General features: G+C 36.1%; 1 protein-coding gene across 2 annotated transcripts in view; it reads left to right on the forward strand.

Moving 5' to 3' along the window:
• The window catches only part of Cul5 (cullin 5), a 119,935-nt gene extending 101,815 nt beyond the window's left edge, over positions 1-18,120 (forward strand). For both annotated transcript variants that reach the window (XM_081768975.1, XM_081768967.1), the window contains exons 13-16: positions 1,793-1,954; positions 7,383-7,501; positions 9,104-9,227; positions 17,377-18,120. In XM_081768975.1, coding sequence (XP_081625101.1) covers positions 1,793-1,954; positions 7,383-7,501; positions 9,104-9,227; positions 17,377-17,571 — 600 coding nt within the window. In that variant the 3' untranslated portion in view covers positions 17,572-18,120. The remainder of the gene's footprint in view (positions 1-1,792; positions 1,955-7,382; positions 7,502-9,103; positions 9,228-17,376) is intronic.
• Positions 18,121-18,345: the final 225 nt, after the last annotated feature.

The raw sequence follows: 18,345 nt of genomic DNA on the forward strand, positions 1-18,345 counted from the left end.
AATTGAGTATGTACGTGAGACTATACAAACCTCTATTCATTATTATTATTATTATTATTATTATTATTATTATTATTATTATTATTATTATTATTATTATTATTATTATTATTATTATTATTATTATTATTATTTTCGGGATGTGTAACGTGGTAACGAAAAACAAGAAAATTAGTATACGTATAAATTAAAAAAAAAATGAATTACCAGGTCTGTATCATATACTGTATGGAAATCCATATATTAAACTGATGGAAAAGCATTTAAGAACAGTCCTTGCACATCGTCGGATGTTAATGAAATTCGCACCACAATGTGTCCTTTTATAGGTTGTTGGACAACACGACGAGGTACTTGTGTTTTGAATCCTTTGTGTACATTGCCAGAGAATGTCCATTGTGTGCAATTAAGTGATTTTAAGCGTGATCGTATAGTGTGGCTGTGGCAGGCCACGTTTCACAGAGTTGCGCTTCCGTGGGTAGTGGCGTTAGTGGCATATCATTATTTCCTCGGTGGGAGGTAGAAGTTTCCTATAGTAGACTTACCGCTTCCTTATGATCCTGCGACGAACTGGGTAGCGTCTGGACAAAAAATCGTTTGAGTTGTCCTAAGGGATCGTTAGTGCAATCAGAGGCACCATGGCTCCGTGTGAGAGCATTTACACCTAAAAATCGATTGTTGGAGGAAGGCCTACGTTCTGCATTCGTCTCGCACGTCATCGAGACGACATCGTGGTGTCGGAAGAGACTGCAACTGTGAGATGCATGAAGACACTGGTATTCAGTGATTAAGGACTATCGGGCAGAGTGCAGCAAGCGTCCATAGAAGTGAAGGCGAGTGGAAAATCTATCATGTTCGCTCTCGTCATGCGAGACACACACCTGGCATTCCATTGGGCAGAGAATAGTAAGCTATACATCCAGATACTCTTGTAGTCTTCATTCATTCAGCTATGTATGATTAGTTGCTCGTACGTTCGTGACATCAATCTTGTTTCCCTACCTCACGTGCACACATTCTGGATTTCTATCTTAAAGTGGGATAACGCGCGTCCCCTTAACACCAGAGGAACCCACGATATTCTGCTCGATATACACCTTCTAGACTTCTATCTTCACTGCTAGGTGGATAACATCGTGTCCGTGAGTTTTCTCAGGGTACTCCCGTTTCCTCTCACTTTCTCATTCCATTAATTCGTCCATCATTCACTTGCCTTCATCATCGTCTCCCTTAGCCTAAAGGGCACAATCGTGGGACGTTAAACTAAAATATTTCATTTTTTCTCAGAAAAATTGTTACGTTGCACACAATAGAAATCTAGAAATTGAATGTTTAAAGTTTATCGCAAGAGTGCAGCACGTGAATATTTGGCGTAGTTGGTATGATTCTTACCAGTCAGCTGGCCGTGTTTGAATCTTCAATAAGTACACTTTCTATTTTTTCTTCGAAGGAATAGCTATAAAATGTAGTATTACAGTTTTAGATCTGGTTTCAGCCTGTTAGATTTTTCATTATTATTATTATTATTATTATTATTATTATTCGATAAGACAACAAGTATGATTCTATATCAAAAGTAAATGTGTTCTAGATTTTTCCTCCATTAATAAAATATAGAAATAAGCTTTCGTCCTAAACTAAATATACACATAATTGAAACGAACGTAAGGAGTTTCTATCATTGGACTTACTCAACATTTATGTGCGCGTCCGTCAAGAATGGACAGAATGTAATTTATGGTTTTGAAAATTTTATGTACATTTTGTGAAACCATATCGTTTAAACTTTCAGATAACGTTCTCCAATGCCGTAGGTAGGTACGATGTAGACGTTACAACGTTTCAGATGGCTGTACTTTTTGCTTGGAATCAACGACCATACGACAGAATATCTTACGAAAACCTACGACTGGCAACCGAGTTACCGGATCCAGAATTGCGTCGAACACTTTGGGTAATTTTATCATCATTTTATTATTTTACTTATTTATGTATTTATTAGTAGCAATAATATACCAATATTTTGTCTCATTTCAAGTATGAATGTGATGCATAATTAAACCATAACTTACCCAGGAAATGTTGAAGAAAAAAAGAAGAAAGACATAAAAGCAATAAATAATGTAACCTCTTAAGAAGCTGTCTTGTAAGCAAACTCAAAACGTATTCACCTTGCGCTTCTCCACTATGTTACGAATTTTTGAAACAATGACCAATCGTCGACTTTACTGAAAGAATTGTCAAGAGAAAAAGTTAGTGATGATAGGATGAAAGGGAACTAATTACACAGATAATAACTAAGGCTAACGTATTATAAGCGGAAGTTATATAAACACAGTTACTAAGGTAATACAACTTGATATGTTTTTCCATGTCAATTAACCCACATCTTTTCACCTGTTTTGAAGATTTGTAAGGGCAGGAAGCGCTAATTTAACTAAGATAGTTTCTCAAATGTGTAACATAGTAGAGATTAATAAGGTGAGTAATTGTTTATGTAAGAACAAACTGTGTGAAAGAGGAAAACAAGGATGTATGAGAAGTTCAAGAGCAATTTAAGAAGGGAAATCGACAAGTTTATGCATAAACGTGATGGTAGAGAAATTGGAAAGAGTAGAGAAACAGAACAAATGTATAGGAAACTAAAGTTAATGAAAATAGGAAGGTACGAGGAATAAGTATGATATTGGAAACGAAGACTGGGAAAACCATAAGCAAGTAAAACTAGGTTTTAGGCGGGAAAAATTAATTGAAGATTTGTAAGGGTATATTCTTATCTATCGTTTAATCTAGATATTAAAGACTAGAACAAAGGATATGACAAAAGTTGTTATGGAAAGTTTGAGATAGTTTAATGGAAAGGTAATATGCAGAGATAATAGTTTGAGTTAGTTAAGAATATAAGGAGGGAAAATAATGAATATTTGAAAAATGTTCTTCATATATAAAAATAATTCATAGGTTAAAAAAAGGGATTAATTTTAAATTTAGTCAAGAAATTGTACCGCATTCGGTAAAAGAGAACTATGAAAATGTGCCTTAATATAAATTTTGTAATTTTATGTTCATCAAATGGTGTGTGTGTTATACCACTAAAGCCAGTAAGTTGTAAGGCTTGCCTCAACATGGCGCTACTGCGCGAAATTTCAGATGTCATAATGTACACGGAAAGTACCATCCTGTGTAACATCAGCAAGGCGCGTATTTGATATGACAATGATAATAGTCCGGTACTGGTTGTGTGAAGCAATGATGTGTTAGCCGTGAAGAGGCCATGTCAGAAGTGGAGTTGGAACATTGTTTTGTCAGCAGTACACCAGCTATACGTTGATATGCTGTGAAAGAGTCGTACTTCTTTCCCTCAACACATCAACGTACTTCTGTCTTCATGTGATACCGGTCGTTCGTGTGGACAGGGAATTCGTGGAATATGTATACAGACATCAGATGTTGAACAAAACAGAGAGAACTTTCGGGAAGTAACAGATTGTTTATGAAAATTGTTTCCGTACAATAGATGGCATCTTAGGGGCATCAAGAATCTACCATGACAGCTGTTATTCCATTTTAACAGGATTTGTAAGTAACATGTATCACTGAAAACTTGCATGTAACAGATCTTATTATGATAACAGATGATCAGCAAGAGATTCGGCTGACTATCTGCGGATACTGATTGAGGACACTGACCCAACATTCCATTATCACAAAGACTAGTCATAGTGCTTCCTATACTATTTACAATTAAAACTCCATCTTCAACCTGGAAGCCGCATACGTTCCGACTCAAGAAACAATGTCGTCAAGACATGTCCAAAGCAAAATAATATTCCAGGGGATTTTCGATGCTAGGAGAGTCGAGCATAGAGAATTCATTCCCGACGAAGCAACAGTCATCCAGTATCTCTATGTGAACTTTCTGCGTTATCTACATGAATCCGGACCTGTGGATGAACAATTGCTCTTTCTCCACGATAATGGCCTCACGTCGCTTTGCTCTTGTGCAATCTGAGCTTACAAAATATGGAATGACTATATTTTGCTACATCTTTCATACTCCACCATGTATGGAGAAGATTTTTGTTGCAGTGATGCATGCCTTCCGGTCGGTTTCAGGAGTCTTTCCAGTGGTTGTATCGACGCAGTGGTTTTGTATTATGGCCGAACATTGTCGAAAATGGATGTGTATAGCAGGAACATTGTACCAAGTTTAGACCCGTTTTTAGACTATTGATTCTATTGATGTCTTGTTGATCTTGTACTGTGTATATTCTTGTAACATATATCACCATTATGCCACATTGTATTTCATAATTCTTTTGTTGTTTTCTAATATGAGTAAAATAATTGCTTTAGCTGAACAATCACTGTTGGCATAAACGCAATATTTTACGAAATCTTACTCGCAATCAGTGAAATATTCAGACGTTTTCACTGGGAGCGAATAAGAACATTTTTTCTGTAAGTATTCGTCATTAAACATACTTAATAGATCCATGGAGGGGCCTGAATTTGTTTTCTCGTAAAATATTTTTTTTTCTTCTGATTTCCTTGAATTCACTTTGCATATAATCTTCAGATCACCTGATTCTATGTCCAATACTTAAAACTTCGACTAAGCTTTCGCTGCGTCATTTTCGAATATTAGAAAAATATTGTAAAGGAATTGTTTCCGCAATACTTTGTCCAATTTGTAGTGTTTCCAATATGATAATCACATTGTTCGTATGAGAATACATCACTTATAATCGCAGTTTGTCATGTCCTGTAATTGGAATGTTACATTTCATTGCAACACTATGGCTGTCAAGGTTTATACTCTTATAGTATCAGTTATATTCTGTTAAAATCGAGAGGCTTTCCAACTACACCAAATGTATCACTGTATGTGGTTAAATATGTCTTCAGATTTCTTAACTCTATAAGTGTTGTCACTAGCAGTGTGTAATTCTTTTATGAATTTATATTCGAGAAAATTCAAATTCGTACTATATAATGAAAGTTATGTTAGGAATACAGTGTTGGGATATAGGCCTTTTTTTGTTATGAGTAAAGGTACTATAAAATGGAAAGAGAGGGAAGTTGTTGCAAATAGGTGGTTTTCAGTCCTAAAACAATGGAATTTTTCCAGTCGAACCAACCGTTTGGGCTCCATTTTGATAAGGTACACTATTTTCAATAATAAAAAAAGGAACTTTGCCAGTTCAGCAGGCCCTTGGGTCTTCACTCGACAAACAATACAGCATTGGTAGGAAATGGACAAGGGGTTCTAGGTTTTTTCACACAACAATGTGCACGGTCCTCTCCGTCATGTATTGTGTGTCCTCGCGTTCCATCCTAACAGTGCTGAATTGGAAATGTTTTTTTCTCAGTTACCATGAACACCTTAGGAGTGTAGAACCCAAATGGCTTGTGCGATTGAAAAAAATCTATTTAAAATTGAGAACTGACCATTTTCAACACTTCTCCTCTTTCCATTTTTCCGTATCTTTACTCTTAGGAGTTAACCTATGGCTCCGGACCTTTTGATGTGCCCGGTATATACCTATGTAAGTATGTACTTCGTAGTTAACGGAAAATGTAAGAATGTAGTGCGTAACTGCTATAATTTATTATATGATACATAAAGGGAATATCCAATTTTATACCACATCAATTATTCTATGGATGCGAATTCTATATTTGCATATTGTGTTTTAATTCATATTTGACGAAGCTGCCCCAGGAATACGTCTTCTAACTAACCAGGATGCTTGTCTTCTAGGCGCCGCTCTCACAAAGGAAGCATTTACCAATGTCCTGTTAAGCAAAATATCGAAGTTTGAATATTTTTTGTCTCGCCTCGCCTCGACTTCTGTCCATGCAGCTTTCTTTCTTCTACGTGCCTCTTTATCGATCCCTCATTTAAACTACTTCTTAAGATGCTTTCCATCTTGGAAAGAGACTCCACTACTGGAAAAATATTATCTTATCCTTAGAATGGGTCTGGAGTCAATTTTGAATTGCTCCTTGAGTGACGACTCTTGGATGCAAGCATCCTTACCTGTTGGATTAGGTCTTGGTATTCGACGAACCGTTGATATGGCGATTCTTACCTTTTTAGCGTCCTACCACGGATCTCTTCGTTTAATCGAGGCTCTCCTTCCACAAGGTTACCACCTGGACCCAGATGAAATAGTTAAAGAAGGCTCAAGTAAATGGATAAATATAACAGATACGGACCTTCCAGAAATCAGCAGAAGAGGTTTTCAGGCGTCTTGGTACACATCAATAGCAGCACATTTTCATGAACTTCTTTTACAATCCGTTACTGTTCCAGACGATAAAGCTAGACTTCTTGCTGCGTCATCCCCCCATGCTGGGGCATGGTTAAATGCGTTACCTTCCCCCCAATTAGGTCTTCACATGTCTAATGAAGCCTTTCAAATCGCAGTAGCCTTAAGACTAGGTTGAGATGTTTGTGAGCCACATCGCTGTCCAGCTTGCGGGGATCAAGTTACCCAACGTGGCCTGCATGGCCTCTCATGCATGAAGAGCATTGGCAGGAACACCAGACATTCATCTGTTAATGACATCATTTTGCGAGCCCTCACAACGGCAGGAATTCCTTCCATTCGTGAACCGTCAGGCTGTTGTTGTTCTGATGGTAAACGACCTGACGGCATGACATTAATACCTTGGATGAGAGGCAAATCACTAGTTTGGGATTTTACATGTTCGGACACATTTGCCCATTCAAGCCTCCCATTGACTATTATGAATGCTGGAGAAGTTGCTAGACGTAGAGAGACAGAAAAGGAAAGGAAATACAACAATCTCCTCGACAAATTTATTTTTGCTCCAATAGCCATCGAGACCAGTGGGGCATGGGGTTCTAGAAGCATTCATTTTATTAGAGAGGTAGGCAGACGCATATCTATCGTTTCTGGCGATGTTCGTTCAGCATCCTTCTTAATACAACGTATATCCATTGCGGTCCAACGAGGCAACGTTTCGTCAGTTCTTGGTACGTTGCCGCCTGGAAGGGAACTGGAGGAGATATTTCTTCTCTAGCAGAGTAAAGCGGGTCAAAAGGCCGCACTTAATGTTCAGCGGGGCAAAAGTCCTTCAGTTAATGGGTAAAGGGACGCATAATTGTGTTTGATAATATCATAATGTAAAATGCAGACTTTTTTCCATTACAAACTAAAGTAAATTAGCGATATCAATGTTACCTTAAAATACTAAAACTATTTCTTATGTTTGTATCTGGTAGTTTCATAATCTGATGTATTTTCATTTATTTTCGATAATGTGTGTATATATTTTAATTTATAACGCATCAGTTGTAAAGTCCATACAAATAAATTCTTAGAATAATTTCTTCTATTTCTTTATTACAGTCTTTAGTAGCGTTTCCAAAATTGAAGCGTCAGGTACTTATATTTGAGCCAGAAGTACAAACGCCCAAGGATTTTGATGGAAATACTATGTTTTGGGTTAACCAGGAATTTGCTTTAGTGTGAGTTTTGTAAACCAACTCTCTAGTTTTCTTTTTTCTTTCTTTCTTTTTTTCTTTTCTCACTATTACTGAATGACAAAAATGCGGCTAAGTAACCAGCACAGGAAAGTATATTCTTTCAAGTACTTACAATTGTTAAGTTACTGTATGCTTACCATAAAGTAAAATCTCGTTATACTAAATGTAAATCAAAAAGAAAGTGCAAAGGGTATACTATGATTTTTTTTCAGACATATTCATACAGGTTATACAGCAACTGATCTGTACACCTTCCGAATGTAATCTCCCTTTATTTTTCTGCACTTTTGCCAGCAGTGTGCCAGTTTCAGAAAACCCTCTTGAAATCAATTATTTGGAGTCCCACAAACCCATGTTTGGGCAGCTTGTTCAAGTTCATGAGCACCTGGAAACCGACGACCTCTAAGAGATTTTTTATTGGTAATTTCTGGGAGTCAAGTCTGGAGAGTAGGGAGAGTGTGGCAGCACCTTAAACCGTAGTTGATCAGTGGCAGTAGTGGTTTTCCAGCTGGTGTGAGGATGTGTCGTAGAAGCACGCCTTTCGCCCATTTTCATGGCCGCTTTCCTTTGAATAGCACGATTAAGCGTCTGAGAGACTCCACATATGCTGCACTGTTAATTATGGCTCCACCTTCTAGGCAGTCGATCAGAATAATGCCTTTCGTGTCCCAGAACACTGCAGCCATACACTTCCCAACTGAAAGTGTTGTTCGAAATGTTTTTGGCGGTGGACTGTCGTAACGTTTTCACTGCATTGATTTCTGCTTGTTATCAGCACGTGGTAATGAAGCCAGATCTCATCACCAGTCACAAATCTAAACATGAAATATTCGTGATCATGCTCATGGTGTTTCAAAGCCGTGGATTAATCGGGATTCTCCCATCTCGTCTCATATTCTCATTCCACCAATTCTTCCTAATCATTCACCTTCATTAATCTGCTCATCTCCTTTAGGCATGGGCGTGGTACTTAAGTGAAATGTTTTTATTTATTTTTTTAAATCCTTTTGAGGAATACGAATGACAAGGTGTATATTTTGTGTTCCAAAAACCAATTTAATTAAACTATAGGGTACCAAAAACAACCTTCAAACTTTGAAACCAGTTTCTGCGCCCTAACTGGGTTCTATCCGGTAAATCATAGTCCTCATAAGGATACACTGTAAGTAAGAGTCGTCATATTAGGATTAGTTTACCTGCAATAGTGGATTTTTATTTATTTGTTCGTTTATTTTAATGAAGCCATCTTACAAGTAGATTGCAATTCAGGATGATAGTACACCAGGTCAAGAGAAAATTTCTTAGAAATAACTGCTCGAGCTTAATGGTGATACATATATATAATCATTTTAATAAATCTAGTACGACTTTTGTAAATTAAAAGCACTTAAGAACAATAATTGCGACATTTAGCAGTATACTATATGAAATGTATTGAAAAAGCCTATAAAAAAACAGAAAAAAATCTTATGTTACTTCACTACATTGATAATTGTAAGATATATATAATTACTGCTGTATATTTTGTGCATAAAATTGATTTATTCAGAATAAATTTAGCTAAATATCAATATTTATCTCCAGGAAAAATGGAAAACTTCAGAAACGTGGTAAAATTAACTTAATAGGAAGACTACAGCTATCCACAGAAAGAAGTAAGGAAGAAGATAACGAAAGTATAGTACAATTAAGGATATTACGTGTACAGGTAGGAATCAATATTTAGTGGAAATTTTCTTTTCGTATATATGTAATACAAGGGAGTAAAGGTATGGTCGAGTTCGAATAATGTAAACTAAGGTATTAATTCCAAGCTTTTTTAAGCAGCAACTTAGTTGCCATTACGGTTCACATGTGTATGCATGTTGAAGACTTTAAAGACAACTTTCTATTGAAGTCATATTAATGGAAACGCACAAACCATACAACACTACCACGTTGGAAACTGAATTTGAACAACTTAATATATCTGAACAAGATAATATAGTTGAGCGTATTTCTGTTTCTCATATTAATTCGAAGCAGATCTGCAACAATTTATTCGACCTACGGTCTCTTGTACAGGGCGTGGCAAAAAGATATATTTTTTAGTTAATAATAATAATACACTTATTACACGTTTGTATATGTTTGTTTATTTAACACGAATATATGTGCCACGTAACAGTCATTTAAAAAAAAAAAAATCTCACGTAACTTTAAACTTTAATTTTTAAGGTTTTCAAAATGACGTCATACATGTAATGCAGCAAAATGATCTTACGGTTTTCATTGGTGCGTACCGTAAGCGTATTGCGGGGGGGAGGAGGATTCATTGCTTGATCAACTGCTGCGCATGCTACGCCAGTTCAGTAGCCATGGAACTGTGGTCGTGTGAGCACTGTGCATTTTCGTGGAAATCTTTTTAAAAAGTGCTGGTTCTTCTGTTGCAACTCAGCTCAGTTCCGTCAACGCTTCATCGTTTGTCGAAGAGATCGTGTTTTATTCCTAACACAATTTTATAAAAAAAAATTTCAAACAATTTCAGCTCTAAAGTGGAAATCAACAGGTCGTGCAAGGTCGGTCAAGACACCAAAAAAACATTAAGCCTATAAGAGAAGCTGTGGAGATAGTCCAAACCGGCTAGCTCGTAAAAACACTTATGCTATGCATCTCTTTTCTGAACGCAGCTTATGGCGAATACTTAATTACGATTTACTCTGTCATCCGTAGAAAATGGTGGTGCAACAACTAACGTCTCAAAATCACACACATCGTGTAACATTTTCACGGCAAAAATGATTGATATGATGACTGATGACATGGTTTTCATGATGAGCGACAAAGTTAGTTTCTATTTATCTGATGAGGATATTCTATATATTACCTATCTACCGTATAATTTATATTACGTCTATGGAAAACATAGTTTAACGAAACATTAATCCTGCCCTCGAATGACTGATTAATTTGTATTTTCATATTTTCGTCCATTGCCAGCAACGAGGTTATATTGGGTGGGACCTACAGTCTAAGGTGAGATATAACCAATGTATTGCGTTTCGATGCTCTCTCGTCGGGAACTCAGGATCTCGTACATCAAACGCACACGTGCTAGACACTAGAGCAGCGAAAAACGTACCCGAAATGAAACCGAGCTACGTGTAATTCTCACTTCCTGATACCAGAATATCTTTGTTTATATGGTATAGTAAAGATTGGTAGAATTTGTAACATGTAAGTAATAAAAGTGCTGAAGTATATGCATTATACAACACGCTTGTGATATGAATAATTATAATAGATTCAGAAATTTTTAATTTTAAAATGTCATTATTAAGTTGATATTTGTACTAGACACCATGTTCAGAAAACATTGTTTGCAATAATGTGAGACAAAAGGATACGTTTGCCATTTTGAGACTTTTATTTCAAAGCTACATGGTAGTGTTTGATATATAGACATTTAAAAAAATAAAATTTTAAAAATGTTGGTACCTAGTCTATATATATATATATATATATATATATATATATATATATATATATATATATATATATATATAATCACTTAACATTCTTGATAATAAGTTGTGTAATATTTCACACTTTTTTGTCATATACAGGGAATGGATAAAAATATGGAAACAGTTAAAAATTTTTGCACATTGCCTGTATTAATAGCGAGTAGAACTACAACTTCCTTTGGCACGCAGAACGGCCTGCAGTCGACGGGGAATGGAGAAATACAGGTCATATATGGTTGTCCAAGGATGTTGTATCATTCTTCCGCCAAAGCAGCTGAAAGTTGTTATAGAGATGACGGTAGTGGATAGCTGGCTCGCACCGTGGTCTCCAAAAAATTGACCGCAAGGCCTCAATGATATTGAGGTCTAGCGATTGTGGATGCCGTGGCAGATGTGACACTTCATCTTTGTGCTCATCAAACAAGTCCGGGACGATGTGAGCTGTATGAACAGGGGCTATCATCTTGAAATACGGCATTACCATCTGGGAACAAAGTTTGCACCATGGAATGCAGCTGGTCATTGAAAGTGGTTACGTAGTCCTTGGCAGTGACATATCCATGCAGGTGATGATAGGTTCGGCAGAATACCAGGATGTGGATGCCCAAATCATCACTAAACCACTGCGATGCTTCACTTTTGGTAACAGACGGTCTGTATCGTGCGCTTGTGCTGACGTTCTCCACACGTAAACTCAGCGAGCAGTTGGAAACAATGTAGAGGAAGACTCATCCGACCAGATGACAGTTTTCCACTGTTTCATTGTCCAATTTTTATCGGCGTTGTCAACATGGTCATTAGTCACAGGTAGTTCGGAAATTGCAGATCTGTCATAACTGCTTATGGAGTTCTCTTCTGACTGTTTTGAAGCTAACAAAGTTTGTAAGCACTATTCAGAACAACTGTGACTTTCGGCACCGTGGTGATCTGCTTTGTCACAATCTTACCCAGTGCTCATCTGTCTCTGTCACGCAACATACATTTGCATCCATACTGGTTCTTCGCTGATGCAGTTTTTCCGGAACACTCGTAGACAGTTATGATCTTTAAGATTGTGCCTCTTGATACACCAAAAATTTCCGCTAGTTTCGTCACGGAAGGTCCCACTAGGGCTGTGCGATATCGACATTCGATATTTTTCTGATATGGATATATATCAAATGTCGATATCCACATCATCAAATATGGATAACCAACATATTGACGTATTCATGTTGATGTAGACCATCTGCTCGCAAAACGTTTCAATGTAGGATATCTCAGAATACTTTTCAGTCACAGAAAATAGACTTGTGTTCCTTCTAATTCACCAGTCTCCTCCGAAAAAGTTAATAAAAATAGTCATTTAAAAGTCTTTCCCAGCTATATATTGGTCATCATTGCGGAAACAGAGTGAAACAGCGTGACATATTTGATGCCTTACTGCAAGAGGAAATCGATGCACATCTTTCAGTGCCATCTACAGACAGTGATGCTATTCAGCCGGTTCGCTAGAACCAGTTGTTAAAATATTTTAAGTTTGCTAAACCGTTTGTTATACACAGACATAACAGAATTTTACCCAGTTATACCCAGGAACAAGCAGGTTTTAATTTTTTAGCTTTGTTCTTAGAAATTCTTACAGCTACAGGATTAAATATATCGCCCCCAGAAAGCAGAAAGGTGCTAAGCGCCATTCTCCTTGTTTTCCAACTAAATGCATATCCTGACTACCCATTTCATGTTTAATATTGTGCAGAAAGAAGACAAGTAGCAGGAAACAATATGAAAGGTTTGCAGTGAAAACTGAATTCTAGAAGAAAGAAAGAATCGGAATTAATTAGCTTAGCACCTTTGTGCTTTCTGGGGGCGATATGATCTCTCAGAATAAAGGATAAGCGATTATTAATTAATTTCAAATGGGCTGGGTAGATATCAAGAATGAGAACTGGGATCACATGAGTATAGTGGTAAGGGTTATTTATATTTCAAACGCATATATACCATTATCAACATTTGTTGATCGATTGCTGGATTAAGGTCTTTCCAATACTTTTTGACAAACATCTATTTTGGATAATTCGTTTCCAAGATATTCACAGTGCTATCTAATTTCGTCACAACACTTTATATTAGGTTGCTGTGTAGGTCTCTACCTGTCACTTGTGGTATACAGTAAAAAATTTGCTTTTGTCTATCTTGTATGATTTGTTTCCTAAGAGAGAGGGAGAAAAAAATCTTTCTATCTATCCATAAAATAATCTACTCTCTCTCTCTCTCTCCCCATAAAATATACAGGGTGTTAATGAACTATACCGACAAACTGTAAGAGGTGATTCCTTACATCAAAATAAGAGAAAAAGTTCATATGAACATGTGGGGAAAAGTGAATAGTTTCTGAGGTAGGGCTGTCCAAAATCCCTAAAAAGTCAAATTTCAACAAGCCCCATTTCGAATTCCAAAAACTGTGGATGGTGGTTCTTATCATCGTAAAGGAAGTCACGCATACGCAATCCAGTAATGCATATTTCATTAATTTTCAGTGGGTGTACAGAGTATTCCATACAAGGTGAAATTGCCAGACATGCCGTCAACCGAATTTTGAGATAATCTCTGACTTTATGATTGGTTCAAAATAGACAAACGATAAGCCTTGATAGCAGTGAACGCAGAGTCCTTTGGCGCGATGTCGGAAGTGTTAAGGATCGTCAGAAGTGTGGTTTCTCGCACTTGGGAAAACGCATGCTGCAATGTTTTCTTTCACGCTTATAAGCGAAGAAAACGTGAAATTTACCGTGACGAAATACATCGCACCACACACTATTTCGAAAAACACATACAAAGAAAGAAAGAAAAAAAAAAAAACATAGAGCTGCCGGTTCTTATCATTTCCGACTCCCCTCCGAAGCATTGGATGTCTATTGTTGTCAAGGCTTTCTTTCTGCCTTGAAACCGCCTTGAAATCAGAGTATATCTGAAAACTATTGAGAGCGTATCTGAGAATTACACCCTGTAGGGAATACTTTATATAGCTATTGAAAATTGACGAAATATGCACTTTTGGATTGGGTATGCGTGGCTTCCTTTACGTTGATAAGGACCACCATCCACAGTTTCTGGAATTCAAAATAGGGCCTGTTGAAATTTGGCTTTTTCGCGATTTTGGACAACCCTAACTCTGAAACTATGCACTTTTCGCCGTAGGTCCATATTAACTCTTAATTTGATGTGAGGAATTACCTTTTAGTTTGTCGGTATAGTTCATTAATACCCTGTATATATATATATATATAACCGGTTGTTAAAAAATTAGAATAACACCACTGTCTACAAATATGGAAGAAAACCACCTTCACTGGTGGAAATCTCATGACTGTGACTTTCCAAAATTAGCTCTTCTGGCTCATAAGTATTTGTGTATTCAGGGTACCAGCGTTCCATCGGAAAGAGTATTTAGTTGTGGATGCAATATCGTAACTGATGCTCATACTTCAGTTAGTGCAGAACATGCGAAACAACTGATTTCCTTTCCATGAATAAAAAAGCTCTTTCCTAAATAGCGGTGTCATGAACTTCGATGCAGCATACATTTCTAGTTGAAAACTTAGTATTAACCAACATATTTTTACACAAGACAGTTATTGTTCATTTTTCTCTCTGTGTGTGATGTATGTCTTTGTGTGTTCTTCTAAATTAGTCCGTTGGCTTTACAAATTTAACACTTGGACTTAATGTTCTTTTGTAATATTCTATTTTAATATTCAATTTAAAAAGCACGTGATCCGCCGAGATCTCTTACATGTTGTTATTAAATTAGTAATATTCTGTATTAAACAACTTCACGGAAAGACGTGACATCTCCCATGTGAACTGGAGAGGTTTCTTGTTATTGGTTTTGTGCAAACACTTACCTAAAAGTGTTGATTTTTTTTATTATTATTATTAAATTTAGAGCTTACGTCTTATACCATTATTCAGTTTTGCTTATGAAATTAATTTAGAAAGGTTCTAAGTTATTCCTAATAATAGTTCACCTGCATTTTCTAATACTTAAGCAAATCCAAAGAAATAGGTAAGTGCTGATACTACCTAAACAGAATACGTAGGTCTGTGTAGTGAAATGACAATGGAGGCTTTTGTTTCTTTTAGTGGGCTGAGTTATGTGGCTCAACTTACATTTAGTAACCACATACAAATAAACGGAAAGCTATTACTTTGCACAAAATACGAGTAAATTCTTGTTTGCCTCTCTGTTTAGATTTAAGCACTGGCATTTGATTCTTTATTCGTAATGACAATACAGCACAAACATTAACTGTAGTGAGGATATCAAGTTGACTTTGTTAAGGAATGTAACTATGTTAATGATGAGAAATATTTTGGAGGGCATAACTCCCGGCTTTGCACTTATTTGGCTCTATCTTCGAAAGGGACAGAATTTCTTCCCCACACAATTTTTGCACAAAGTTTGGTTTGATTCGGTGAAGAAGTGCAGCCGATAATATGAGTTAAATATACAATATATAGGTTGATTAAGTAGATGTAGAGACATCCCTATCCCACCACTGATTTGGAATCTCTTCAAAAGGAACCAAATTTTTAACCCATACTAATTCTGTGTAAATTTAGTTTCATTCGATTAAGAAATGCAGTCAACAGGGGGGCATAGTCCCCAAGCCCTACATTAATTTGACTCATGGAACGGGGCGTTTTTCTGCCTCATACGAGTATTGTGCAGTTTGGTTTCATTTGGTTAAGAAATGCAAATGCAGCTGCTATCGCGAGCCAAAAAGCGTTATATATATATATATATATATATATATATATATATATATATATATATATATATATATATATATATATATATATATATATATATATATATATATATATATATATACAGTAAAACCTGTCTTCAACGGACCCTTTATTAAACGGAAAACTGTCTTAAACGGAAATATTTCACGGTCCCATGAATTTTGGAGAACAAAACGCGTAAAACGTCCCTTTCTTAAGCGGAAACTGTGTTATGCGGACAACGGAAAGAAAAATAAACATTTAACGGAAAATTCTGAGTTCCTGACTACAGCATTTAGAAGATGTTTAGACATTTTGTGAGACATATACATTACATTGTCTGCGATAAAATGTTCGTTCTTTTGTTAAATATTTCTGGACAGTGTTGGCCTTCCCCAACCACTACTCATATTCACCCCTACAAATTGTCCTTAATCCCCGCAACTTAATCAAGAATCATACGGAATGTCGGAAAGAAGAAAACGAGATAGAGGAAGAAGAGGAATACGATACCGAGTTCGAAGAAGAGTGTAGAATAAATACATATCAAGATGCTCTCAGAAGTTCAAAGGAACTGCAAAAATTTGCCTTACGGAAAAATGATTCTGATTCACTTAGTATAATTTCTCAGGCTAAACTGTATGCAGAAAGTCAAGCAGCCAAGCAGCAATGTACACAGAAAATCCTGCTTGGCTATTAGAAAAATAAAGAAAACGTGTGCATATTATGTTTTGTATTCATTTTAGTTTTATTTTGTGTGTGTATTTATTCGTAGAAGAAAGAAGTACTGTATTCGAGCAATGTACGTACAGCAATATATTTTCTCAGTATGCCCCTTTATAAGCATATATATATATATATATATATTTAAAAAAGGGAAAGGGCTACCTCCACTAAGCGGAAACCTGACTTTAACGGAAATTTTTGCAAGTCCCGCTCGATTCCGTTAAAGACAGGTTTCACTGTATAAGCAAAACCCGCCGCAATTTTTTCGAGACAGTGTCAAACACCCATATCGAATGTCGATATCAACGATATTGCTATATCGACACTTATGTTTGCGATATCGATATAAGCTGATATCGTTATCAACGATATCGACATATCGCACAGCCCTAGCTCCCACCAATACGCTCATCCACAATTTGCCCTCTTTGAAACTCGGTCAGCTCAGACATGATTCACGATAACCTGCACGAACCGGTCGCTGAACTGTAACTGGCCCATCTGTTCCATTGGCTAGGTTATGTACCTCACCGAATGTGCCAGTGAACACAGCGACACCTACAAATCGTGTTTGAAATGGCTACCTCTTTTATACCAGGTGTTTCTATATTTTTGTCCATTCCCTGTATGTCCTTATAAGATTGAATTCTCCCTTACGCATAAGTATCATTAGCTCGTTATTTAAGTTTTTTTTTTTTTTTTTATGTTTATAATGCTTCTACTAGTATGAATTACATTTATTTTACTAAGTGTAATGTTTAAAAATATCTTTAATATCTTATTTCCCACTAGAAGTGTCATTTTGTCTACTTTTGTGTTTGATTGTTGGATTAATTTTATATTTTTCAGGAGGCAGTAATTAAAATTTTAAAAATGAGAAAACGAATAACGAATGCTCAGCTTCAAACAGAACTCGTGGATATTTTGAAAAACATGTTTCTTCCTAGTAAAAAAATGATCAAGGAACAAATTGAATGGCTTATAGAGCATAAATATATGCGAAGAGATGAAGATGATATTAATACTTTTATTTACATGGCATGAGAAGACTTCATATCTATATACGTGTGTGTGTATCTGTATATATTTATCGAATCTGTGCATATTCGATATGAAGTGTTCTTCGAAGTGAAGAAGGGAGTAAAAAGAACTTTGTGGAGGAAACAAAAACAGTGGCTTCGACACTTTTGCAGAAAAAGTACGCATAATAAAGAAAATAAAATTGAAGTGTACGTTACATCTAAGTATAATTTTATACCGTGTATATCTTTGCATAGAAATTAATTTGTACATTGTTATGGAGAACAGTTGTTCAAAGTATGCACAGTTACTCCTTGCGAAATATTGTTACTAAGAAAACAAACATTGCCTTCTCTTCACACAGTTAAATATTTCACTGTGACTTAAGGAGTGGAATTAGAAAGCAATTTTATTTTTATGTGACACTGCTTTCAATGTAGAATATGTTTTACTTTCTCTCATAAAAGTTTGTTGATATGCAATAATTTTTGATTGGTTCATAAATATCAGTGCATTCAGTTTGCATTGACTAATAACAAGTGTTCATGTTTTAATGTATTTTTACTGCGAATATTTGTAGTTTTATTCCTTTATAAGCATATTAAGCTTATTGATCGATCCTATTGCATTCACAACAAATTTACATAATCTGTTCCTTCGTCTCAGTACCGTAGCATATTGAAAGTATATTTACATTTTCCAAATGAGAAGGCCATACCAAAAATTTAACTAACTTCTACACAGTATGGTAACACGAAACGTATAAAATTTGTTGGCTGTTGCAGTTCTTCTTCTTAT

Source organism: Thermobia domestica, chromosome 1 (assembly GCF_964235325.1).
Source record: "Thermobia domestica chromosome 1, izTheDome1.hap1.1, whole genome shotgun sequence".
NCBI classification, from domain to species: Eukaryota; Metazoa; Arthropoda; class Insecta; order Zygentoma; family Lepismatidae; genus Thermobia; species Thermobia domestica.